Raw genomic sequence first — 27,548 nt, forward strand, 5'->3', positions numbered from 1 at the left:
TTTATTATTGGTTTTTGTCCTGTCAGCTTTGCCATGTCTAAACATTGAATATGGTCTTAGTTTCTGCCTTTTTTTTTTTTTGACTAAATAAAATTCAAACTCTTTAGCCTCCTCTTAGAAAGCTGTTCCCTCCCTTGTTTGTTTGTTTTTTTAAATTTTTTTTCTGTTCCCTTATCTCTGGCAACATCTGAGGCATTGCTGTTGTGCCTTTGCAATATTCATCTTCCTGGGTCCCTTTTACAACATGTAATGCCTTATTGAATGGTCTCAGGGCTGTTGTTACCTATTTTTTATTCTCCAAACATCTGAAAACTTGTTTCATTTGAAAACTTGTTTAATCAGCGATGGCAAAAGGAATATTCATGATGAGAAAGCTCTTCAGTACGGTGTCATGATAGATTTTGCTCAAGTGCGTGGCATGTACAGCTTTCTCTGTGTTTTTTTTGTAATGCTCTGGATTGCGTTGCCACTTCTGAAACTAGGTGAAAAATCCTTTGAGAATAGCCGTGCTTCTTTCTGAGTATTTTGAGATTGCTGTTGGTGCTTGGGGAATTGGCAGTAATTCTCATAATCAATAGTTTTAATTTTCATTGCTGCCTACTTGTGATGGTGCATATACTAAGCTTTTAAAAAGTACATATCTATTTAGTGGCTACTGTTAAACTTACTTGCATGGATTTGATAAGCAGTGATTCTAACATAAATTGAATGTGGAGAACTTGTATGGCTCTTATGTGAAATTTATGTTGTGACTGTTTTTCAGTACCCTCTTCCCTTGCCAAGCGTTTGCTTGTTCTTGAGAAGTTAAACTTTCTGCATCAGTCTCAAAACTTTCCAGATCTTATGAACCATCAAAACCTCCTAAACTGATCAGTCTCTTACTTAGTCAAAAGTAGACGAGATTTACGCTTCTGTTATCTTAACACTTGAATATGGAAATGCAGATCACAATGTTTTCACTTTAATCAAAGTACAAACTTATTTCTTTTTCACTAGGGGTGATTTATTTGTTTAAAGAGACAACTACATTTCTTTCCTGCTTCCCTCAAGCCATCACCAAAACTGTTAAAAACATGAGTGAAGAACTCTTGTAGAGCTTTGAAAACCCAGGTTGAAGTAGCTGCTCTGTTACTGCCCTAACAACTGTTTATTTTAGGATGCTTTGATCTTTGATAAAAAGAGTAGTTTAAGTTTTCTGTAGTAATATGTGCTGAGGTAGGTTTTGTTTTGAAGATTTAACTGGCTTGAATTGTGATAGCTGTAAATGGTATAATAGTTCATTTACTACGTTATGTCTTGGTGTTACAGAGTCAAATTCCAGGCAGATCCGCACAAGTCAGAAGCTTGACCCAAATTCATCTGAGGTAATGTTAAAGAAAATACTTTTTTTTTAATATTATTGCTTCTCTGATACATGGTTAGCAGAGAAATAGCTGCCTTGAGAGCTGTGATTATTGCTACTGCTGCTTTACAGCTTTTAGTGAAATACTTCTAAGATTAGAGGCTTGTATTGCTGTCAGCTTTCCTGAGCTCTTGTAACCCATACTCTCTCTGCAATCTGAGTTCTCAGATCTGGGCTGGCAAGAGCACTTACGAATCTGAATTTGCAATTGCTTAGTACAGTCTGTACTTTCATTATAGTGGGACCCCAGATTTGCTGTTTACTAATAGTGACTGTGCTAACAGACCATCATCTCTGAAGTTCAGTTAAGATTTGTGGCCTCTTGTTGCCTTTTAATGATTGCTGTCCTTTCAATGAGCAAAATGCTACACTAGTGTAACAGTGGTTGGGTGCTTAGCCTACTTTGTATGTAGTGCGGTTTACTATCTGTGAATGCCTCTTTGAGAAGTAAATCACACTACTAGACTAACTGTATCTGTTGTTTCTGACTTTGCTTTAGAAGAATAGTCAAGATGAGAGTCATCCAAAAGCTTCGTCTCCTTTGGAACAAGTGAAAACAGATTCTCCGATTCTTGCTGAGCAAGTAAGACATGTTTGATTCCAAAGCTTTCCAGTCAGGAAACTGAAGACAGGGAGCAGCTTCTTCACAGCCATGTGTGCATTATGGCTTTAAATTATATAGTCATTTCAACAGTGATAATGGTAGAGTTTAATACTTATAGTTAGGAATCTGTTAGGTCCATAATAAAGAATGTGTAAGTATATAATATATAATATAAATAAATATATATAAATATTTATAAAATATATAATAAGGTGTTATTTCATATCTTTCTTCTAAGATAACCATGCTTTTAACTTTACATTCTTTACCTTTGCTTTTTCAGGCTTCTCAAAAGTTATTTGTAGTCGTTTATGAGGGTGGCTTTTCTTTTGGGTGGGAGAAACAGGCACAGTCTGGGTAGAGCTCAGTGCAGAGTTCTTCACCCAGTGATGTGATGTATCTCAGACTTCTCTTACGTACACAGCCTGATTTCTTACTAGTTGCTATTTTGCTGCGGTGGTAGTCTGGACAACACTGAGTCATCAGGACCACTTTGGTAGAAGACAAACATGTTAGGGGTCACCAACAGTGGCGATGTAAAATAGTTTTAAGTGATCTCTTTGTTTTTACAGAACCTGACAGAATGCTTACCGAGCATAACTCCAACACCCTCACCGGTCTTTTCTGAGGTGCATTTATCTCCAACAGTGCCTTCTGTACCAGCCATTGTGCCAGCTTGGCCAAGTGAGCCAACAACCTATGGACCAGCAGGTTTGAAGAAATATTAATGTAAATCAAACTACTAACCCTGCAAAATACTTTGTCTTCCTAAACTGAAGATGCCTCCAGGAGACACAGTTTCATGCAATTTCACATTCCTAAGGCAGTAATTTATAGGAATGTAGTTTCTCACTGCTGAAAGCTAGTGAGAATTCTGGTAGATCTTTGCTCAAACATTCAGTTTTCTTTACTCCCTACCAGGACGTGGAAGAGGGGTGTGTACTCAATTCTCTGTTTTTCTCCTGAGTGGGAGAGCTTTGAGTTTTGAGGGGGTTTATTCTGAAGACCTGCTTAAGGTAAAACACACTGTCAGCATATTGAAGCTTGATATGTGTTTGTGCTCAGTGTCCCATGTAATAAGCTCTTTGATTCACCAAGGACTCATCTTGGGTCTGGAATTAATGAGATTCATTTGGACCTGAGCTGCAAAACCAGCGTAATGTTTTTTGTGCACTGTACCTGTCTTCCGTTACATGGCATTAGTTTATGTTCCATATTGCTCATTAGATCAGGTGCTGTATTTTATCCCACTGTTTAGGTTTTTTTTTGTAAAAGAACTAGCTTTCAAGTCAGCATATTATGTTCACATGATAATTCAGTTATGGTAAAAATCCCATCATGCTTGACTGCATCTGTGACAGAAGATACATAGCCCAGATAATCTGAGCTCAGATTAAAAATTGATTGTAAATGACTAGTTAGAATGAGCACTGCAGAGATTTATGTCTAAGTTTCAGTTCCCTCCCTTTTTTTTTTTTTTGTTCCTGCTTACTATCACTTTCTGATATTCAAAATTTTAAAAATAGATGTGGAAAGGATTTAGCTATTCCTGGAAAGCCTTAACTGTGTCACTCTTTCTGGAAACTATTCCCTGCATTTAGCCCAATCTTCTTTTATTTGTAACTTCACAACTCTCAAGAATTTCCTCCTGTGTCTTTCTGAGTAACATTATTTTCTTCTCTTTTGAAACTTACTTTCCCGTTGTAATTTTCTTTTGTGGTTGTGTATAGTTGAGCTATAATATGTGGGGTTTTTTTCCCTTAGGTATTCCAGCCCAAATACCTGCTTCTTCATTGATGCCAGCCGCAGCAACAGGACCTGACTCTGTTGTATCACAGGCTCAGGTAACATCTGCTTCAGTCGCTGGAGTTCCTGTGTCGATACAAGCCGTTAACCAGCCCCTAATGCCTTTGCCTCAGACTCTGAATCCTTATCAGGATCCTCTATACCCTGGATTCCCTTTCAGTGAAAAGGGAGAAAGAGCCGTTGCACCCTCTTACTCCCTGTGCAATACTGGGGAAGACTTGCCTAAAGGTGAGAAGCTAGAAGAAGGTCTGGATTTTATACAATTTTTCCTAGTGGTTTTCTTTTCTTCTCCTTTGGCCCTGTTGTTAGTCTGTGGCAAAAGATCTAATTGTTGTCTTTCCATTATTTAAGGTAAGCGAGGAATATTGAATAGAATGGTAATGCTTTAGTGTGCATTGCTAACACTGTGATTATTTTAAATGGTTACACCTGGAAATCTGATACAATCATTTCATGGTTCTTAGTGTGACCCACTATAATGTGGTTTTGCAACTGTAAAGGAGGTGCTTTGGGGAACTGCTTCATCTTACAGTAACAGGTTTTCTCTTAAAGTCAAAAGCTTCAAAAGTTGTTGAATATTTCCTTACTGGTCTGGGAAAATATATCTTGGCACACTACTAATGTGGAATATGCTCATAAAGAACATATCATGTCTAACTGCACATTGTTGGTTTGCTGAATTGTTTCTTTAAAAACTAGAAATTCAGTTCCACAAACTGTTACACCTGAAATTTAAACTGCTGTTGTGTTTTAGATATCTTACTCTGAAAACAAAAATAAAACACAAAAAGACCCAACTCCCTCCCTCCCCCAAGCCTCAAACAAATCAATCGAAGACATGCAGGCAGCAGCTTAATACCTGTTTCTCTGCTGAAACTACTGCAGGGACTAACTTTTGGATCAGATACAGTGTAATATTTTAGGTCTTCATAGATCTTTTTCTGTGTTTTTTTTCCTAGATAAGAATATTCTCAGATTTTTCTTCAATCTTGGTGTGAAGGTAACTCTTCAAACTTACTTACCTTTTTTCTGTTTGTTATAAAGTTTGTTTGTATTTGGTAGTACTTACAGTGCAGAAGTTTGGTTGCTGCAGCTGTACACTTCAATTTCATCTTTAAATTTGAAATACTTTCTTATTTTGTCTTCTGTTAACTGGGATCCCAAAACTGGTCTGCGTTGCAGTTCAAATCAACAGATATGAGTTTTATCTCAACAGTGATAGTGAGAACTATTGGTTTCTGACTCTGACTATATACAGTCAACAGAAATTGTGCTTTACAAATTCACAGGTGAACCACTGTGAGTTTGAAGATGCATTCTTTTGAAAGCGGTCTATAGTAACAGAGAGAAAAAAAAAACCAGCTTTGATCATGTGTGTTACTGGCAAGGCCATTGCAATATAAATACCTAGAATGTCTTTCTCTCTGGACATTCCTTAAGTAACCTGCAACTCTGTCCTTTCTGCTGAGGTTAAGGACAACAGTATTTTACTTTTAACCTTCTAAGTAATTATAGTAGCAGTTGATGTGTTTGTGTGATGCAAATCTGTGTGTGTGATTGGGGAAGAGGCTCATCTAAAGAGGCAAAATTTTCCGTTTCTTGGTAAGAACTAGTTGTTTGCTTAGTTTCTCTTCTGCACATAAAAATGTTCCTTTTTTTACCTTCTCTTAGTCCTTTTGTCAGGCAAACTACCTTGGAAAAGGTGCTGAGAGCTCTCGACTTATTCCACGTAATTTTGGCCATAAGTAATGATTTTTCTTCGGCATTCGTGCATGGAAAGAGGGAATGCTGAGCACAACTTACAAAGTAAATTTAGATTTGGTAACTGTTTACCCAATACAAGACTCTTTGCTTAATAGAGCATCCATAAGTCATTAGCAAGTGCCACTGCGGTATATTTAAACAGCGTTTGTTGCGTAAACCTACGTATATGTGGGACTTTCCTACTAGTACTGTGTTATTTAGGATATGGTCTGTGCTTTTGGTGCTTCACCACCATCTGCTGGTCAGAGTCCCATGTTCTGGTGGTTGTGCTGCTCAGCTGGTGACCAAATAGCGGGGGAGACCTTGGAACTGCTTTTTGCGTTACCCTGCCCGCTGCTTTGGTTGTTCTGTATGGCCTGAAATATGTATGCTTGGTACGTGGTAGTCTTTTTCTTTTTTTTTAAGTGAAAATAGGTAGGACTTTTTATTGTTTCAGTTGTTTTCCCTTAGAGCTTTGAAAAGTGAGCTAGTAGGGCAAATTGCAGATTAATAATTGTGATTCTGGAAAATGAATTTGAAATATTTATCTCCAAATGCATAGCTAAATCTTGACTTACTAGCATCATGTGTTTAACTATATAGAAATTGTTACCAAGATTTCTTACTGCTCATAACTGTTACCTGTTTCAACTGCATTTGGAAGGAAAAAATTAATGAGAACATCATCCTGGAGTTCTAGATTAGAACTGAGGGCAGGCACTGTAAATAACACTGCCTTAACTTTCTGTAATTTACTGTTGCAAAATTGTAAATTTAACTGTGTGCTCCTGTGTCTGTCTGAACATTCAAAAGATCAAATACCCTTTTTTAAATTTTTTTTCTTTTCCCTGTCTTGCAGGCATACAGCTGTCCCATGTGGGCACCCCATTCTTACTTGTACCCCCTACACCAGGCCTATTTAGCTGCTTGTAGAATGTACCCAAATGTGTCCCTCCCCGTATATCCGCACAATCCCTGGTTCCAGGAGGCTCCGCCAGCTCAGAACGAAAATGAAACTGCACGAACAACCAGGCACTTTCCTGTTCCGAGTGAGGCCAGACCCAATGGTCAAATTCCACAGGTTGATAGTCAGTCGCCATCGCTGCCTCTGATTCTACCGACGGCTCAGGTGTCAGAAGGTCAAGGACAGGTCTGTGTGGAATCAGAGAATCCAGTGCAAGCTCTTCATGCAAATTATGAGGAGTCCCTGAGAGGGAAAAATATGTTCCCACAACCAGCCTTTGGACACAATCACTTCTTAGGAGCTGTTCCAATAGCACCTCCTTTCTTTCCTCACTTTTGGTATGGTTACCCAGTGCAGGGTTTCATTGAAAATTCAGTAGCAAGACCTAACATTGTCATGTCACCTGAGGACAAGGAGGCAACAGCTGGCACGTCTGCAAACGTGTACGTGGCTAAGGAATGCGGCCCTCCAGTTCCTGTTGTAAACTCGGCGGAACAGCTTCAGAAGAGCACCAGCAGCAGTGGCTCGAACACTGTGCCGTTCCCCGTGGCTGGCGCAAGCTGTGACGGCTGTGCCCCAAAAGAAACTTCAGTGAGGGCACCTCCATTGGAGCAAACTTGTCCCTCAGCCTCGCCTGTTAAGCAAAAAACAGCTGGGCAGCAAAATCGTCCTCTGCAAATACAGGGGACTGAGAGGCAGATGGTGGTGCCCAATGCTCCCCCACCGTTGGCAGGACCACCACAAAATGAACTGAAAAATACTATTCCTGGTCGTAGGGAGAAGCCTGATAAGGTTAGAGATTCCAAGGGTGCTGGTAATCTCCAGGCAGAAAGCCGGGCACAGAGAGCAAGGGAAGAGAGCTCTGACGACGAGAGCGAAGTTTCTGATATGCTAAGAAGCGGGAGATCCAAGCAGTTTTATAACCAAACTTACGGAGGAGGCAGAAGGCCCAGACTGGAGTGGGGTTATTCTAGCAGGGGAGGATACCAGTTCCAGAGAAGCGAGGAAGCCTGGAAAGGACCACCCAGCAGAGGCAGAGATGATGGCTACCAGAGTCAGCGGAACTTCCGAGGGAGGCCGTACAGGAGTGACAGGAGAAGGGCAACACTGGGAGATAATCAGAGGGGGCATCAAACATAGAATGACTGGATAATGAACATTTTCAAATGCAAAAAGTAATTTGAAGTAGCAGTTTAAAATCTTTTTAGTGAAGTTCAAGGATATGTTTAACTTTTGGCGAGTGAAGACTAGGAGGATGTTAACTTCTACCACATGTTTTTGTGGGGATTATAGTTTGTTTGGCTTAGCATTTTTTCCTCAATGTCAAATTAGAAAATAAAATAGGTTTAGTGTTTGATAATTTGGGTTTTTTCACCACAAAGGTTTGAGTTTGTGAAGATGGGTATATACATTTACTAGTGACAAATATAGCATTTGATGTGATGGTAACATTGCACCAAATATAAATGTATATTTTATCATACAATGCCTTAGTTCTGAACTGAGCTAAAGGAATTCTCAGCCTACTGCACTGTTGTCTTTGATATGCTTCCAACCCAAAGGCCTTTCATCTCAAAAAAAATCTGTCAAACTTGAATGTTTCTCTTCAGTGTGTTACACGTATGGCAGCCAGCTAACCCTGTGTCTTAGGTATGTTGTATATAGTTCTTTTAATATTCATAGGGTATATTTTTGAATTTTAAAAAGCATTTATTTGTTGAAATCAAAATCAAGACAAGCAGTCAAGAACAGCTGTGTATGAATTGATAAGGATGGCTGTTTCCACCAAGAGTTCTTCATGCTGGTGTGACTAGAATGGTGCCTATGCCAACTGAATAATTACAAAGACAATAAAAATGTAGATGCTATGCATTTCCAAAATAATTCTGCATCTCTTATAATAGCAGAAGTTTTTTTAATGCCACTTTAACACTAATGCACTGACAAATCCTAGCTATTTTGTGAGGAGAGATGCATAAAGTACATGTTACGGTTTTTTAAGTTTGTATGATTGAGCTACTGTTCAGTATTCCTTTTGTTGTTGCACTGTTGATGCAAATTTATGTTTTGCATGTACAACTTCTTGCTGGAACCACTTCTAAAAGCAAGATGGAGAGTCTCCACGTGCTCTGCTCTTCCCTACAATTCAGAAGAAAGTGGCTTCTGCCTTATATTTTTACACTGTGTCAGAGTTCTGATGCTGTTTCTTCTGACCCTGGTAACGATCTCTGCAGCGTTCCTTTTGCCTTTGCAGTTTGGACATTGAGCTGTTCAAACTCGGAGAGCACAGTGCGCACAGTGTTCACTCAGCTCTGTTGCTCTGTAAAATTACCTGTTGTGTATATTTTTATATCTCTGTAAATACTCGTGTAGGTGATGGTACCTTTTTGTTCATGTTTGAGATTGTACACCCTTGATCAGGAAAACTTGAGTGATAGCTACATGATGAAGAATTTCTTTTCAGATGCATGTCATGTATAAAACAGTAATTAAAATAACTGTTTGTCTTTTCACTTCCTTTCTAAATTAATTTATATATTTGAAACTGCTGCAATGGCATTAAATGTATGGTTTTGGTTCTGACAGAGCCACTTGTAGACAGCACCAGAACTACAAACAATTAGTTAATATGTAGGCAAGCTACAAAATAAAAAGGTATGTAAACTGCGTTTCTAGTTCTTGTCCAAAATGGTAGTGATAGGGACTGTGCTGTGGGTTTTGGTTTTTTGTTTTGGTGGGTTTTTTGCTTGTTTTTAATCTAAATACTTTTCAGGATTTCAAAAGAGGCAATCCTCAGGTTTTTTTCAGATTGAGAACTAAGCAAGCACTGAAGGATTTCATATTTGAAACCATTGCAGTCCTCTGTTTACTACTTCCAAAGACTGAAAAGGAGCTTCTTGTAATTCCAGTTGTAGCCTGTATCTGTCCAGCAGTCGCTGAAATAACCATTCAGTAATGCAGTGGGCATTTAATCCTGAGCTGTGTTGCAAAACCAAAGGCAGTGCATTTCCTACAGAAACTTGGCGAAAGAATGGAAAACAGAGTGACTGATAGGGCTGTACTTTAAATCACCTTTTACAAGTAAATTCTAAAAGTATTTAAGCTGGGCTGGTGCTGCCTTGCTGCTCCAGGACAGCTGTGCAGATGTAATATTTTCAGTATAATATAGATGGGTTTATGTTGTCACTTCAACAGAGCCAGGTGGAATGTATAAAACACCTGATACTGCCAAAGTTATGAAATATCCAAGATACTAACACACATAAAGACTTAAGAAAACGCCAAAACACTGTCTTCTCCTGTAACTTATGTGGCAAAGATGTACAAAAAGACCAAAGCTGTGTTTTCTTTCACCTGTTGTAAGAGTTTTCACATGCCAATGAAGGCAAAATAGGCAACTGTTGCAAGGAAACTGCCCTTCCTTTTAAGATATACCACTGAAAGTTATTTTTACATTTCTGTAAAACTTACTTGTGTAGGAACCATCCTTAAATACAGGCGTGTTTCCCTCTGTGTCCCTGAAGGACTTACTTGATATGGCTATTGATTTTTAACAAGCTATTTTTAATTTACTTTTGTCTATTTGCTTTAGGCAAAAGTACTTCTTGTATTTTAACCTTGTAAAAACGTCAAGATGGTGTATGCCAGCACTTAGAGATGGAAGAATTCTCAATCTGAGAGAACTGGTTACCTTTATTTATAGAAACCACAGCTTTGTTGCTGAAAGTACTGTATGTGTGTCCCTGAAAATGGTAGGTCTTGTAGGATGTTTGATCTACTAAATGATGTTTCATTTTAACGTGCTTCTAAAAGCAGAGAGGCTCTTAGTCATCAGTATGGATTATTAAGCGAGCTCACTAGCTGTCTGCAGCGTGAAACACGTGTTTTCTTCTCAGTACAACAGAAGGGGATCTCTTAGCTGTTGTCTTTGAAACATTGCATTTGGTTCTATAAATCTTCTTTTAGTTATGGTGCTGCTTTGCTGTGTGTATATGAACTGGAACGCCTTAGTCTGCTCATCTTTTTAGAAAAATCCCTAAATCTGAGGTAGACCCTGTGCTGGCAGATGAGCTGCTATATATACCCTTTTTAATCCTTGACAAAGCTGTATCTAGACTATCGCTTTGGTACAAGCTTTTAAGTCAATGTTTTCTTCAGCTTGGTGTAGCTTGAGCACAGGAGGAGAGTTTTGCTAACAAGGTGTCAGTACTGTGTGAAACATGGCTTTATTACTCAAGAACCTACTACCTATAGTATATGGTAGAGTTTGTAGAACAAGCAACTAGAAAACACAGCCATTAAGCTTTCTTTGTGATGCAACCTTAAGTTACAGAAGAGTGAAAGGATTTTAGTATTTAAGATTTTATTTATCCAATTATTCTCCTCTTACTAGGTCTGAGAAAATGCACAGGGATACATGACTAAAAAAGGTGTAGATCTCTTCCTTTATATTTTTAGTGTAGTTTGTACTCCATCTCTGTGTGTTCCTTTCTATGGTATGACATCATATAAATATGCACACTTTTGAATTCATAATTCAAGAATTTTTGCACTGTGTCACAGAGGAGCTGTAAGTTAAGAGGACATTTATTTATGAAACCCTCAGCCAGAGAGATTCAGCCTTTTTAAAATACGAGTGGCTTCTGTAGCTCGACATTCTTGGTGAGCCTCCCTCTTACACAGAAAATAGCTTCAATGGTTTTTAAAATAAGGAAGTTCAGTCAGTACTTGATACATGAGTAGAATATATTGAATTGAAAACTGCCTTTACATTTTGAAAAATCTGGAGACTCATTTGCACAATTTCAAGGTGGTCTATTTTCAAATTATTACACTGAAAACAGGGCTGTGTTACCAAAATTATAGAAAGTGGCAGTTTTACTCAGGCTAGGATTTACACTGCTACCGGTCTCAGATGTTACACACAGCAAGAGTTTAAGCTCCCAGAAGATGAAGTGTTCTAAAACCTGATTGAGCCTTCTCATCCACAAATGTTTAGATTCCAATATGTGTTTATATGCCAGTTACAAAAGATGCTCAGATTCAATATTTAGTCATCCAAGAAAAAGTAGTTTCCACTCTTCTTTTGTTCCACATCCTTGGGAAGAGAAAAAAACACGGTCCATGTTACTTGAAGTAGTCTTTGGCAGACTCAAACATAGCTGAATTAAGAGACATTTAACTAGTTTCTACTCTTACTACTTGTTTCATGTGCTGTTTTCCAGCACAGCAAAACTACTAGCGTAGTCTTCATTCTATTCATTATTTTAAAACTTGGGTTTATAGTAAACACTCATGGCTTCAATACTGTAAAGGTGCTTCTCTCTTACCTTGATTGAATTGAGTTTGTTTATTCTTGGTCTGTAATTGTTGGGATCTCTTCTAAAAGTGATTTCAAGTTGAGATAAAAACTTATTCATTCCAGCTAAAAGTGTCTGCGGACTGTTAAGAGAGAAGAACGTTCAAGGTAAATTTTCAGAAATTCTATATGATGCAGATAATGGACAGCTTTGATCTCCATCCTGTGCTCATTCGGGTCTGGTACCACGTATGGGAGATGTGTTTGACACACCAGGTTTTGCTACATTTTCAGTCAGCCTCTCAAACAAGAACTACTACTCTAGGTTGTATCTCAGCATGGCACTACAAGTCTTCAGCCTGCTACCTTTACATTCTCTTTTTACTTTGTATCTACACATTTGTGTGTGCTGGCACGCTTAGTTATTTACATTAAAAGAAAAAAAAACAGAACTGCACCATTAGCCAAGATATATAAGAAAAATCATAATGTATACTGATGCTAAGAAATATGATTATGTGATAATGATTTTTTTAATGCAAACAGGTATGTTCTTAAAAGGAATGCTGTCAAAACCAGGCTAGCACTGTGTTGTCAAGGCACGGCTAGGCTAGTGTGTTTACTTCATCTGGCTCAGGTTAGGCACTTGCTGATTACACTATTCTAAAAGCCTGGTTTCTAAACAAGGCTACTCCTCAGCCTCTGTAATTTACACAAAGTGATTTTCGGGGACAAAGTACACACATCAAAAGGGACAGCTTTGAAAGAGTAAAAATCATGGTGTATGCTGTGTGTTGCTGTCAAGACCTGCAGTTTACAACATCGGCAGACATGTACTCATAGTACACTGCTTGCTCTTAATACAGCTGAAAGCTATTTTCATAAGTGCAGTTAGTTTACAGTTGCTCCATTTTTTATTCCTCAAAAATCAATGTCACTTAATTTGTTCTCCTCCAACTGTAATTTAATTGGTGAGCAGTTGCTCAAGGCCAGTTTGAGGCAGGAGCTGGTGTGCTTTTTGAGAGCTTGGTTATGTTTTTCCAACTATGCCCCAGCCCTGTCCAGGCAGCCTCTACGTGTGGGTCAACCCCAATTTCTTTTCCTCACTCCATAACACAAGACAGAACCCTTCAGGACACTCTTGGATTACTTTAACTGCAGCTTATATTTCCATAGGCAAGAATGCTTCACCTCCTTATTTTTGCTGATGCTTCTGATAAACAATTTATTTCTACTTTGTCCTCTTATCTTTCTTAGTAATTCAATCAAGTCTCTTACCTGTTCGCAAGTGTGTTCTTGGAAGGAATACCATCAAAAACAATCACACGATCAGCAAGATATGTAGCCATGATAAAATCATGTTCTACCACAAAAGCTGTTTTTTTAGCATGGAGAATGAAACTGAAACAGAAATGGAAATAACAAAAAAAAGAGAGCTGAATATAAACTGATTGTAAAGCTACTGATAATTTCAGGCCTTTTTCCCATCATGTCAACTTTACCGTTTAATGACTCTAGCAGCCATTAGACGCTGTTCAGAGTCCAAATACGCTGAAGGTTCGTCAATTAGGTAGACATCTGCAGGTTTACCGAGACAAAGAGCTAGTGCAACACGCTGCAACTCGCCACCGGACAGCGTTTGAACCTATTAGGGCAAGGGGTAATAAGGCCATATTTAGTTCAGGTACGGGTAGAGGATTAAAGAAGAAAAGTTAGGATGATGTCTCAGGCAATTTATACCTCCTGGTCAATGATGTTTTCTATCTGAAGAGGTTTCATTACGTCAGTTACAAACTGGGGGTGTGTATAGGCATCTCTGATCTTCTCGTGCAGTAGCTGGCGGACACTTCCCTATTACAAGAAAAATGTTGCCGCTCAGTTTCATGTGCCACACCACAAAAAAATCCAAAAAGAAATAGAATTAGAGCTTTTTGTAGCAAATGCAATACTTGATAAATAAAGCTTAAACGTACTGTAGATTTAGGACTGATCTTCTGTGGTTTGTAGCTGACATTTAGAACTGGGACCTCACCTATAAAGATACATAATTTATAATCAAAACAAGAGCCTTTCCAGTATCTGCAAAATAGATTGCAACTAAGGTATTAAGCACTACCTCCTTCATCAGGTGTAAGTCTTCCTGCAAGCATTCGGATAAATGTAGTTTTGCCAGTTCCTAAAATAAAATGCAAGCTATTTAAGACTTTTTAATAACTTAGACTTCTAGTAATTAAGTCACTCATACAAAGCAAAGACTCAATGAAGTATACACTTTAAAATTAGACTGCTTTGAGAATTCCTATATTCACTTTAACAAGCCGCACTCGCTATTATTCACTTTTTTGAATGGAAGAGACATTTAAAGCTGCCAGAGTCTTGACTTGTGGCTAAGCTCACTGGGTCAGTCATCATCCTGCCAATCTAAGTTCTTAAAATGGGGTAACAGACAAACTGATGACATCATTAACATTCAGAAACCTCAAGTTCCCACCATTTAGAGAGCAAGCTCATAGTGCGACACCTTCACTAGGAAACAGGCACTTCAACCTGACCCAAACCCAGTAATTTTGAAGCCTGGCTCTCAAGACTGGAAAAGGCCTTTAGGAGCATATTTAGGGCTGTAGAAGCAGTTCCTAACAAGGACTCCACTTACCATTTTCACCTAACATCACCATAATTTCAGAATCAGTGAACTCTCCAGCTACTATGGATAGTTCAAATTCTCCCATCTTTTTCTTCATTCCTGGATATTTGTACATACACATCTTTTTAACCTCCTCTTCATTAGCTGTCTCAGCCACTTTAAATACCAGAGATGCATCTCGAAACCTTAGATTTTCTGTTGGAACGTAGCCATCCAAAAAAATGTTTATGCCTACGAAAGGAGGAATAAAAGATCATTAAAAAAAGGTCTACAACAAAGCAAGACAAGACAGATTTTAATTTTTGGCTGTAAATTCCAGTCAGATAAGGAGAACATTAGATTTCAAATGCCACGTTAAAAGAGGCAGAAAAACGTATTTCTAAGTGTGGAAATTATGCAAACTGAAGGCTATAAAAGCTCTTTCTGAAAAATTAGTAATGTGGGTAGGGTTTAGAGAAACTACGGCTGTTGGACCCATTTTCATAAAAACATTTATTACTGAGTCTCAGTGCTATCGGTGTGGTCAATTCAGCTGAACACGACCTACCTCTGTACTGTGCAAACTGTCTCTTGCCCTTTCTCTACTATTTATAGGAGTCTTTTGTGCAACTCCACTGGCTACAAAACACCTCCAAGTATCAAAACCATGTCCCTAGCAAGAGACAAAGGGCATTTTACAGTTAAGACTTTTGAGTTGAGTTATAAATTTCAGGATCATGTAAAATGAAAATTCTGAAGAAAATAAAACACTATTTTTTTTAGTTATTGAATTACAATAGGAAGAAGACATGTTCACATAACAGACAACTAGCATTTTGGTACCTTTTTTTCTTCCATAGAATTTTTTTTGTATGTTTAAAAAGAGAAATACAGCAAGAATTACCTTCTCTTACGCTGAAAGGCATAGTAACAACACCATAAGCACTTGGCACACCATACAGGCAGCAGATAAAGTCGGAGAGATAGTCTAATACACTTAGATCATGCTCTACAACAATAATGTACCTGAAAAATAGAGCCAGGGAGATGCTTTTATGCTTCAGCACAAACCATTTTTTCTTTCTTACTATAGTCTTGCATAAACAAAAGCATTCAACATGGTTTTCATTTCATATGGTTTCTAAGGACAGAGTTCAAATCTCCAATAAGCATTTTGTTTAACTGTCTAAAAAAGAGACATTGTGAATTGCAAGTTGGAAGTTCATTTTCAGTGTAAACTGGCAGCACCTTTATATACAGTAAGCAGAAGGATATTGATAGCTGAAAGTGAAAATACTTGGCACATTTTAAGGAAAAATCCTGATTACAAAATTTGCCCCAATATAGTATAGAAACTACGGGAAATAAGTTTCCAAAACACAAAGGAATAGAATATTACTGACTTAAAATATTTTAAACATCTATTAGTGTACCATACTGATAAGTTAGCACTTCTAAAGATGGACTGGATTGTTTGGGGTTTTTTTGTTTGTTGTTTTTTCTCTGTAAACAGTCACCTGTTACTACAGTCCAGCAAAACATTTGAAGTTTATATTTACCTGTCAGGGTTGATTAGGGATCGAATAGTAATGGCAGCCTTCAAGCGCTGCTTGACGTCCAGGTAGCTAGATGGTTCATCAAACATGAAGCTGGCCCCAAAAGAAGAATGAAGTCTTAGTGAATACAAACTTCCCGCACATTCAAACCTAATAATAACACTTAAACCACTAAATACACAGAAATCAAAATTATCATCATTTATATTGAGACAAAAAAAAGTGTACTGACACACACCTTGAATCTCTGATGAAATTGTTAAATCATTCCAGTCAAGTATTATTATACCAAAACCTCTGACAAAGTTATCAAATGTTACAAGAAATCAGCATCAGTTAGGAATCCCATGCACTCAGTTCTGATTCAGCTTAAATTTAACATGAACTGAAAAGTGCAAAAATACTTTAAGAGACTCGAAGGACATCTTCTGGAAGAGAAAAACAAACCAGCAAAACAAACACAAAAAACCCCACAAGCCAACCAAAACCAAACAAAACTAAACTAAAAAAAGCAAAACAAAACCAAACCAAAACAAACAACCAACAAAAAAATCAAAGCAAAACAAAACCAAAACCCATCACTTCTGATCTTGCTTTCTTGGTCCCAAGGACTCAGGAAACAGCATAGACTGGATGGTAATTTCCTGGTTGCAAGACAGGAGAAGAGGGACACAAGTTCCCCAAAGTGGGAAAAGAACCATCCATTTCTTATTCAGAGAGGCTGAGAGAGGTACGCTGTCAAACAGGAATATATATATATATGTGGGATTAGGAAAGGTTAGGAAGTTGTAATGCTGAAATTTAACACCAGCCTCTGAAATGAGCCATTTCCAGTCACATGACTTTAAGTATAATAACCCCAGAGATTACATATGGAAGAACGTTGTATCTCAGCTGCTGAGTTGGTAAAGCCATTTTTAAAAAATCCTTTTGTTCAAATACAAGTATTATTTCTAACAATAAATGTAAATTAGGAGACCATGCTTTGAGACAGATTATTAGAAGCAATGTGTATCAGAATTAAACATACATGTCAGCCTTCTGAATGCAAACAACAGCACACGCAAATCTCTGAAGTTCTCCTCCGGAAAGGTCCTCAACGTTTCTTTCTTTCAGATGTGTTAAGTCTGCAAATAAGAGGTTAGTTATAGATATGTCATAGCCAACACAACAATCCATATTTTTATTACCTACAGAAACACGTATAATCGCAGCAGGCATCCTGCACAGAGGAAAACATGGAAAGAAATAAAATAAATATTCAGTTTGTATAGAAGCAACATCACGCCACTTGTAAGTCACAGCAAGTTACGGCTTTTCTGCACCATCAGCTGATTAATTTGTATGGCTGCTTCTTATCATGCAGAAGGATTACACTTCTACTTGTTTTTCCACCATATACTGGGTAAAGATTTCTGGCCCTAAAAAGAAACTATGCCAGTTTAAAAAGTGTTTCTTGGTAGACCTGGCTGAAGAGTTCTGATTTTCAGGAAAATCAAGTCCCCCAAATGAAATGGTTCTCACAAGAGAGGATGCTAAGATATTGCCAGAGCTGTAAGCAAGCAAGGGCAGGAGACGGTAATGAGAATTTTGTCAGATTTAAAAATAAACACTTTCTACCATGAAACAGAAATTGTGTTAGATTATGCTAATTAGCATGTATCAATTAGTTTGCCTTTGCTGCTAGGAAATAGTACTTGCATTGGTCTAGATATGCTTACAGCAAGCCCTACACTTCAAATGAAAGCATCTTAACTTTTCTTTTACTATGTTTTAATTGGTATAATTTATATCTACTATTACTTTAGTAGTAACTTTTTCAGTAAATATGAATTTCTCAAATGCCTTAAAGATTGACTTCACAAAATTACTTACCAAGCTGCTGACACACAACAGTTTGTGTCTTAGTTTCATCCTTCCTATCCAGAATCGATCCCACTGTTCCCTGCATGACAGATAAAACCCCACAACATTATTTCAACATTAAATATTTCAAACAGTAGTGGATTTTTGACACTGAATTATCTTTAAATACAAAAGAGGTATTAAAGGAGAAGCTCCCAGCTTTCTATTAGTTAATTAAGTTTCTTACCTTTGCAGCTTTAGGGATTTGGTCCACATACTGAGGTTTAATGATAGCTTTCAGGTCATCTTCCAGGATCTTGGTAAAATAATTTTGTAATTCAGATCCTCGGAAATAAGTCAAAATTTCTTGCCAGTCAGGTGGATCCTGCAACAAAATTAAACCCTATGTTTACTTATACCATTCTAAAATCACTGTAAAAAATGTCTAAATTTAAAAGTCTAATCAATACAAAAAATAGCCTGAGTAAAAGCCAGTTACCAAACTCTTATGTTGCCCCTGCAAAGTTTTCATTTAAAAATCCCCAAATTTATAGAATTGCAAAGTGGAGGACAGAAGTTTGTACTATGTTTTTTTTTCCAGGTGCACTGTCATCAGCCCTTTCAAGAAAAAGCATTTTAAATTTGCACTTTGGACATCCAAAACCATCATCAGACAATGAAGAAGCTACGAATGAAACTGCTTAATGGGGAAAATGCTAGTGCGGATTAGTTAACTGCACTTATAAGCTGTCTGACCCAGCCAATCCAAGCAAAGAGAGAAGCTTGGACTCAAAATATCAACTTTCACAAAAGATACAAAAAAGTTTGGCCATTCTCTCTGCTTCTAGCAAACATTTCCAAGGAAACAGAAGACATGGGAAAAATGCCGACACCCCCCCTCCGCCCCGAAAAAAAAAAAGGAATTGTTCAGAGAAATCACCCAGGAAAAAGTCCCAACTTGTACAATTTTGTTTTATGCAGCATATTATGAACGGTGCCAAATTAATTATTTTGATGGAAAACAACGCGGAAACAGAGCGACACAGCCGTATTTCCAAACCAAGCAAATACACAGAGGAAATGCCTGCTAAGTTTCAGAGCAGAAGCAACATGGAAGATTCAATCCATGCCACATGTTTCTGTGGTCATAATGATTTGGCTCTTCACAGGAAAGTCTCATTTTGGAAGCATGGTAATTCAATTAAGTACACACTCAAAGTCAAAAGTTTTGCTATTTCTGCAATACTATCACCTGAAATAAGAAGTCCACAAGATAACATAAAGCAAACTTGAAAAAGAATGGAAAATGCAGCTGGGAAATTATTATTTCTTTGCAGTTTTAGGTGGCAGCCATGAAATGAATAATTTATTAAAATGTTGCTTTCGAATTAAAAAAAAAAAAAAAGAAAAAAGTTTGAACGCACTTGCCCCTACAATCCTTCCTGAATGACTAAAGCCAGCATCAGAATTCAAGTGTCACCACATGATTTGAAGGTGAGGTGATAACTGAAATACTGTCTGATGAGTCACGGCAGTTATTACTTGTGCCTTTTCTCTAATAATATTCACTCCTTGGAGTAGTGGTAGATAAACAAACCCCTGTAAATTATTTTGCTTGCTGGCTGCACAATTTGACTGAGTGCAAATATAGAGGAAAATAGGTCATGATTTCCCATGAGGACCAGGAGATGATTACAAGTTGTTCTGTGTCTGGTTCTCAAAAAATACTATCAAAATTTATAAGTATCTAGCAATATAAGGAAACTAAGGATTTACAGAGCTCAGTATTAAAGTGTACAGTGGGAAATATCTTCAACAACAACTTATAATAACAAGATATTTTATATGAGATCATATTCAGAAGAACCAAAGATAAAAAAACCAAAGAGATCACAAGGATGCATGGTAAGCGCTCACAGACATGAGCTATTCAGATAAAACCAATGCTGAACTCAGAAGAAACTCCAAAACTTGAGCCACCTACATCCCTTGGTGGGGAACAGGTAAATTGTGCAGGGGGGAAAGAAAAAGCGGACATTTTAAAATACGAGTATAAAAAAAACCCCAAGCCTTTAGTATGACTTAAATACAGAAACATACTTCTGATATTCATCTTTAGCGAGTAACAATTATAATTATTATCATTATCTCTCCCAAAAGATACACAGAATTTGCAAAAAATCCGTTGTTAACAACATCCTTCTACTACTGTTTTTATGTGGAGTAGGTCACAGGCTGGCAATAAGGAAAGTGCCAATGTCCTTGTAAATTCTACTGCGTGCACAGATATGAAAATTCAGTGAAAAAATAAAACTGCAGCTATCTATAATACCAACTCTGTTTTATTGCTCATACATACATCATATTTTCCAAGATTTGGCTTCTGTTTTCCTGCTAGAATTTTCAAGGCAGTTGATTTTCCAATACCATTGGTGCCAACCAATCCCAGCACTTCACCTGGACGAGGGATAGGCAACCTGTACACGACATACATAACTTTGGATTATATTAATGCCATCAGACACGAACATTTGCTGGTAACGTAAACGTTACAACCCATTTTCAGACTTTCCGATTATTTCAATCTACTCTGTTAACCTGCCAATGTATAATTCAAATTAAATTGATATTCCTTAAAAATAGAAGATCATAAGATTTAAGTGCAATCTGTTCTTTGAACAGCTCTGTAAAATAACCACTACAATTTTAATTCATTATAATGATTTTTTAATAAGAAAAAAAGTAATTCACATTCAAAAATGAAGCTATTGAGGTAAGAACCAAGAAGACCTTAATGTGCACTACATTTAAACTATGAAAAACTTGAAATTTTTGTCACTTTTACATTGACTTGGAAAATAAAATACCTGTGAAGTTTGAAGGCATTGGCACAGTATCTATGCGTTGTTTCTTTCTCCAGGTTGCTAGGTAAGTTAACAATTGACAAGGCTCCAAAAGGACATTTCTGTAAATGAAATAAATTCATAAATTACTAGTGCACACAAACAATTTACTAACAAAATGTTATGTTCTGTAATGCAACCAAGCAATTAGATATTTTTAAAAGAACTTAGAAAAAAAAATTACTTCACTTTCATTTTACACAGTCAACTTTCCAAAGAAGTTCTATACCATATTTATCAAATTAAATAGTTAGCAATTTAGACTGTCAGTTTACAATACAAATAAATACACTGCATAAATTCTCTAGCTCTTTTACAAAAATATCTTTCTACTGCTATGTGTCTGTAGCCACAAACAAATAAAACCAAGCAAAACCCAAAGCATAAACAAAAAGCTACAACCCATACAGCTCAGTAAACAGACACAGTACTTCACTTATATAAACAATAACAGCTCACAAGGTCTGATTATTCAGAGAAGTTACAATATACCTTACTAAATATAATAGCATAAGGAGGAAATTTAAATAAAGAAGCCTATCTTTTACCTTGATGCAAATCCCACAACCAATACAGAGTGTTTCTGAGATCCATGCTATTTTGCTCTGCGATGTGACTTCTATGCAAAGTTTTCCTGGTGAAAAAGAGGAAGATTAACTCAAGTAAGCTTACGATCAATCAGAATTCTTGCCATTACTACTAAATTCCACAGAGGAACATGTAACTAATTAACGTTCACTGAAGCTTCAGATCACTCAAAGACCTGAAAAGCAGTTTTATTAGTAAGAATTGTTCAAGCTTTCAGCAATACTCAACTTCTGGAGGCTTTAGGAAATGAAACACAAATGATAAACAAAAAAGTAGCAGTTATAAAACACTAGTTCCTTCTAGTAGAACATTACTTAAAACTTCTCCAATTGCTTAAATACTTCGTTAAATCTTATCTCTTACCCATTCGAACCACAGGACAACTCTTCTTGCATTCTTGACGGCATTTCTTTGGCTTACACTTGTCATGGTTGACAATAGCAATTCTTGTTAATTTGTCTGCCATAATGCACAATTTAGGGTTATACACATATAGCAATTATGAGGAGTAGTGGGAGTCTTCCAGATCTTAAAAAAAACCAAAACAAAACATAAAGAGAATATAATTACACAGCACAGAGAAGAATGCACATATCTGAAAATATTACTAGCAGAGTTCAGAGATGTAAAAAGCAAAATGGTTTTATATTTTCCTCCTTTAAACAGCAAACACAGCAAAGACTCAGACACTAGTACTAAGAGTACTGATGTCTAAATAAGCGTACAAATCTTTAACATCAGCCTTCCATTACTATTTCTCCACTGTAAAAATACAACTGTGATTGTATCTGAGAATTTATTTGTCTCTCAGAAAAGTGTGTTATAGTAAGAACAGAAGAATCCATACTGCCGCAAATTTCAGTTTCACAGGCTGCCTTGTTTAATCTTGTTCAAGGTACAGTGTCTAGTAAAATCAAATTGTGACTACAATTACTCAAACAATCTGATTATAATAATCGTTTTGCAAACTGTATGCCAATATTCTATATTAAGTAATCAAAATACTGTAAAATTTAAACCCGTTTTCAAACCAGTTGCATACAGAAAAGTAATTCAGACAGCGTGAACAAACATATGTGATGATGTTTGATTTTACTGAGTTTCATTAGTATATTAACTCCAGTAGATTAGTGGATTAACTACACTTACATTCTGCATTCCCTAATATGGTAATAATGACTATAATATATTGCAATAAAAATAGGCACAATTCTTTATAAAATTACTTTATTTTTAGAAGAGAAAGCTCTTGGAGTACTAGACAAATATTCCTGAAATCACAAATAAAGGCACTTGAAGTTAAATCATAACTTGTATTCCTCCACATGACTATCTCCTCTCTTGCTTAGACAGTAGTTCACAATGACAAGGAGTGCACTGTACTGGGAATTTAAGATGTCATCAATTGCAGCTGAGGGGATGGAAAGACAAGGATTTTTAAATTTAAGTCTTGATAGATAAATAAAGGTGGAATGTATTTTAAAGTGCATTTCTACCTCCTTTACCATATTCACAAATAGTACTGAGAATAAAAATAATGATTACCTTCTTTGAGCAACACAAACCCAAGGCCAACTCTCTCCATGTGCTACCAATCCAAAAATTATGAGTGTCTTGGAAGTTTACAAGACATTAAAGATGAAAACCAGATTTTTTTAAGGTCTAAAGAAAGACCATAAATTAAGTACAAAGCATTCCCAGTTTAACACCATTAAATAAGGTTATGGCAGCAATACAGATGATACCAATGCAAAATCATTTCAATTTAATGCAATATGTATCAGCAGTTCAAGGGCATGACTGAGAAGGAGCCTTGAAACACTTCAGGTTTCCACACAGTCTGCATGAGAAATCCCTTCCAAGGAAAGGATTCCAACATTTCTTGCTAAAGAAAGTATCTTCTGATGGGTGTTCAGTTCGCCTTTGCCCCATCAAACTAAAGTATCCTGCAGTGGTTTAGAGACTGCTCACTACACATGGCTACAATACAAAGAAAGGTTATGATTTTAACCTCCTGAATGAAGCAAAAATAAATTAAGAGGATGGCACATTTTCCACACTAAACTCTATCCTTCCCTAAACCCACCTGTGAACTTTAGTTGGAAAGAATCCTACAGATACTATTGTAATGTGAAAGAAAACAAGAGACTGGCATCTAACAGGGAGCAAAGGTCAGAAATTAAGACACCATGGAATCTTTAAATCCATTATTACCATAGTTAGGTATACTTCAAGTGGTTTCTTTTAAAAGTGGTGGTTGTACTCCTCTTTTCAATTTCCAGAGTGTTTTCAAAATTAATGTCTAATGATATTCTTTATCAGATACAAATGAATGAAATTATTAGTCATGCTGATGACCATATTGTGGCAGTTTCTACTTTTAATAATTCATTTTTGATTTAATATTTTAATTTTCCCTAAATCAAAACATCCTAATAACATAGTAAATGTTTTCAAATAAATGATTGAATATTGTTTTTTTAAAAAACCCCGATTTTACAGTTCTGTATCAGACCAGATTGACAAAGTAGGGCTGAACATTGCAATGACATCCACAGGCCAAACCAAAAGATATGGAATAATCCGCTTGCAATGCTCACTTTGATACATTCTACTTAGATAAGAAAACAAGAAACTAAAAGTCGTATTCTTAAAAACTGTACGGATGTTTGAGTCAATGTAATTTTCTAGGAGGAAGATAGTGGATTTTGTCACTGTTTGAAATACACATTTTTGGGAATATATCCCAGCACTTTTCACAAAAGTCCTGCAGTTTGCAGTCAAATATGTCTTGAAACAATTAGCTTTTGCCACCTACCTCATCAAGCTTTCTGCCCAGTCTTGGTGGGATAATTACACTACTGTTTACACTGTTACTCATTGCTGAATCAGACCTTGGTTGGTAAGTAATAAAACAGCCTAAGATTTTCTTTTTCTTCTAACTTACATGGGAAAAAGCCCATCTATGGTGAAGAATTTTTGAAGGGGCCACAGAAGTAAGTATGCCAAGCATTTATAAAATCTTTGGCGGGTGGGGAATAGAATCTATGAACTGGCATAGAGACATACACCTGTACCCGCCTGCTCCCATTTACATGACAGAATTGTCAATTCATCCAAAACTCTGCACTGGTCTTAAACCATATTCAGAAAACATATTTGTGACTTTTGTAACATTTCCAGAACTGTCCTGATGCCCATGATGATTATTGTCCACAAAACAATAATAACAACAGTAAATTTCTACTTGTAACTGACAGTTTGGAGTAAATTAAACAACACTGTCCAAAAACAGACTGAACTCAAGCTACATATTTATATGTAGTTACTTCAGTGGAATTTAAGATACCAAATAGGACTGTCTGGTTTTCAGGTGCAGACAGCAGGACTCTCAAAACACAGAACACATCCAACATGCATAGGCACATACATGCATACAGCACACCAGTAATGGTTAGGAACAGTCAGCAGTTTAAGGGCAAGAGGAACTGGTATTCAGAAGCATTAAAGTTCATGCCTGTATTTCTGCTTTCCAAGTCAAGAAGAACAGAACAAAGATCACTGTGAAGATATTACTTTGTTGCTAACTACAGAGTAAAGCATTATTTTGAATTAGTGAATTCTGATGGAGTGACAACTGAAAATCTTTCCAGAATGATGGACTGATGACACAGGTAGAAGTTTTAAAACCTCTGACAGTATAATTTATTGAAGCCGAAAGCTGTCCATTAAGCCTGATTATGATACTTAACAGAAACATCTCTAAAAATAAGACACAAAAGATGTTATCACAAGAATTTTAAGTCAGCATTCTTAGGCGATCTGACATAGCTGCTGCCATCTCTGACACAACAGAAAAAATAATAATTTTTTAAAAAGGCATGTAAGCAGACCCTGCTACCTGTCACAAAAGGTAAAAGTAATGCACAGTCTGCAGAACAAATGTAATGTACTTGCATTAAGAAATACCAGTATTTATTTCTTTCACAGGTATTAAAGTTATATTAGAGTTTACTAAGTCAAGTCAACTATGAGCAAGAAGGATGTGCAGTTGTGTTGAATTATTCAGACTTAAACACAAAAACATTAAAAAAATGTAAATGAAGACTGAAACATAACCAGAGACAATAGAGATCTGTGTTCAGAATTGAGTCATAGTTACTTCACAGAAAACCAGTTAACATTTTATTAAAATACACTCCATCAGACCTCAAAGATAAAGGCTGTGGAAAGAAGTGAGCATGAGAAGAATTTGTGCTTTTCCCTGAAAATACTTAACCTCAAGAATTCTCTCTCAATCCATTGCTAGTGGACTACATACAGTCACGCCATAATAAGAATGTGACAAACTAGAACACCCAAAGAAAACTTAAAGACAAAGAGTGTATTTTCAACCTGCATATGGGAGATCACTATGTTTATAGGTGTCAAAGCAGAAATAATAGTAAATGCTACAAGTACAAACAAAATTTACTAAAAATTAAGAAGTGATTTATGCCTAAGGTTTCGGCATTTCTTTTGTAAACTACGACGAGCTACAAGAAGAAGTTTAAACAGGTCCCAAATCTCAATACTGTATTTAACTCATTATATTACTCATAAAGTACAACATGAATATGAAAATAAATGCAATGTTAACATGAAAAGCATATGGTCAAACATACTGACGCAGCATAACGAGCGGGTGTGTTTAACTGGTGCTGAACATTAATTATCACTCAATCTTTAATATTCCCTTTTAACACAAAGTGAAAAGCATGATAATCAACCCATGAATTAGAGATGAAGATTATAGAAGCATTTCAAGACCACTCGCTTAGGACTGGAGTTTGGGAAACCATAGCAGAGAGACTTAAATTAGAATTTGAAAACAGCCACAGAAACCTGCAGGTGAAATATCTACGTGCATTCTGGAGGGAAGACACTACTGTGGTTCGAGAGAAAAGCCTTGCCCAGGTGGTTTGGTTTATTTTTTTAAACATAATTTGTAAAAACCAGCCTTACCCTATCACCTCATCAAACCTGCAAGAAGTCTCGATCTCCTCACCACACATACGGATATCAACTTTCCTCAAAATAAGGCAAAGCATGGCTTTTTGCCTCTAGCAGATCAGGTTTCTGCTTCCACAGGAGGAAACCACCGCCCACTCCCCCGGCCCAGGGACACGGCACTGGGGCCCGCGCCGCGGTGAGGAGCGGTCGGTCGGTCGGCGCCTCTCCCGGGGTGCGTGGGGCCGAGTACCAGGAGAAGGCCGGGAAGCCGGCGGCGGCTCCCGGCAGGGGGAGGGGGAGCCCCTTCTCTACCCCCGTACGAGAACGCCAGCGTCCCCCCACCCGCCCTGTCAGAGGCCGCTTACCGGGAGGTGGGGGAGAGAGCGAGGCGCCCCCGCTCCCCGGCCGGGCCACAGCGGGAAACGGCGTCCCCGCTCCCGTGGGCCGGCGCGCAACGTGCTCCTGCCGCCACCCGGCCAAGATGGCCGCCGCCCCCGCAGGGAGGGGCCTGGGCACGCACCATAGAGCGGAGGGGAAGGAAGGAAGGAAGGAAGGAAAGCTCACCATAGAGAACACGTGCCCGTGCGGAGAGAGGGAGAGAGAGCGGCACCGCCTGGCGCGGGGCGGGGCGGGGCGGGGCGGGGCGAGGCGAGGCACGGCGCGGGCGGGGTCAGTCCGTGCGCTGCGGACGCGACGGTTGGTGACGCCATCTCCGGGTGACGCCGACAGAGAAGCACGTTACGCAGGAGGTGTGTCCGCTGCCTCAGGTCCCCACCCTCCTGTCGGGGCGGTCCGTGAGCGGGCACCGGGCCGTTCCGGCGCGCACCGGCTCGGCACTGAGGGAGATCCCTGAGCCGGCAAACCCCGCCCCGGACCCCCAGCGCGCGCCGAGCTCCGTCTGTCCCCACCGGCTGCACGCGGGCACCTGCACCCCTCCCCGCTCCGTTCTTTTTTAATCCGAGCTCGCGCGGCGCGTGTGGCTCTGCGCGTGCGCGGCCGGGCGGCAGCGGCGCAGCGGGAACCGGAGCTCGGCAGCTCCCGTGGTGGGCGGGCGTCAGGCCCTCACGACGGTGGCGGCCCCCGCCCGCGCTGTGTCGGCGCTGCTGCCCCGTGGCCGCTCCGTCACTCGCTGTGGCGGCTTGGAGGCTCAGGTGGGGACGCTACTCGAGACCGGCCCGGGGGCTGAGGGGGAGGAGCGGGAGGGTGTGTAGCTCGTGCTTTCT

General features: G+C 38.3%; 3 protein-coding genes across 19 annotated transcripts in view; 2 read left to right on the plus strand and 1 right to left on the minus strand.

Moving 5' to 3' along the window:
- OTUD4 (OTU deubiquitinase 4) overlaps positions 1 to 9,017 on the plus strand; it is a 32,551-nt gene extending 23,534 nt beyond the window's left edge. For 5 of the 6 annotated variants that reach the window (XM_071808021.1, XM_065836073.2, XM_065836074.2 and 2 more), the window contains 6 exons: positions 1,309 to 1,364; positions 1,902 to 1,985; positions 2,579 to 2,717; positions 3,771 to 4,040; positions 4,772 to 4,812; positions 6,415 to 9,017. In XM_071808021.1, coding sequence (XP_071664122.1) covers positions 1,309 to 1,364; positions 1,902 to 1,985; positions 2,579 to 2,717; positions 3,771 to 4,040; positions 4,772 to 4,812; positions 6,415 to 7,659 — 1,835 coding nt within the window. In that variant the 3' untranslated portion in view covers positions 7,660 to 9,017. The remainder of the gene's footprint in view (positions 1 to 1,308; positions 1,365 to 1,901; positions 1,986 to 2,578; positions 2,718 to 3,770; positions 4,041 to 4,771; positions 4,813 to 6,414) is intronic. The other variant, XM_071808022.1, reaches the window with a different exon arrangement.
- Positions 9,018 to 11,088: 2,071 nt separating this feature from the next.
- On the minus strand, positions 11,089 to 26,965 carry ABCE1 (ATP binding cassette subfamily E member 1). Of its 2 annotated transcripts, none has more exons than XM_071808025.1 (18): positions 26,890 to 26,965; positions 21,697 to 21,861; positions 21,294 to 21,379; positions 20,710 to 20,807; positions 20,202 to 20,319; positions 18,090 to 18,227; positions 17,873 to 17,942; positions 17,028 to 17,124; positions 16,001 to 16,090; positions 15,346 to 15,467; positions 14,472 to 14,693; positions 13,935 to 13,994; positions 13,792 to 13,850; positions 13,559 to 13,669; positions 13,321 to 13,463; positions 13,097 to 13,219; positions 11,850 to 11,961; positions 11,089 to 11,617 (listed from the first exon to the last, which is right to left on the minus strand). In XM_071808025.1, exons 2-18 carry the CDS (start codon positions 21,797 to 21,799, stop codon positions 11,570 to 11,572), a joined length of 1,800 nt encoding a protein of 599 aa, XP_071664126.1. In that variant the 5' UTR covers positions 21,800 to 21,861; positions 26,890 to 26,965; the 3' UTR covers positions 11,089 to 11,569. The 2 variants fall into 2 exon arrangements, with proteins under 2 accessions (XP_071664126.1, XP_065692150.1); XM_065836078.2 differs by lacking the exon at positions 26,890 to 26,965 and adding an exon at positions 26,691 to 26,843.
- Positions 26,966 to 26,998: 33 nt separating this feature from the next.
- Positions 26,999 to 27,548, plus strand: part of ANAPC10 (anaphase promoting complex subunit 10) — a 337,004-nt gene continuing 336,454 nt past the window's right edge. For 5 of the 11 annotated variants that reach the window (XR_011738867.1, XR_011738868.1, XR_011738869.1 and 2 more), the window contains exon 1: positions 27,083 to 27,476. The gene's annotated coding sequence lies outside the window, so the exon portion shown is untranslated. The other 6 variants (XR_011738871.1, XR_010651288.2, XM_065836587.2 and 3 more) reach the window with 3 other exon arrangements.

This window comes from Patagioenas fasciata, chromosome 4, assembly GCF_037038585.1.
Source record: "Patagioenas fasciata isolate bPatFas1 chromosome 4, bPatFas1.hap1, whole genome shotgun sequence".
Taxonomy (NCBI): domain Eukaryota; kingdom Metazoa; phylum Chordata; class Aves; order Columbiformes; family Columbidae; genus Patagioenas; species Patagioenas fasciata.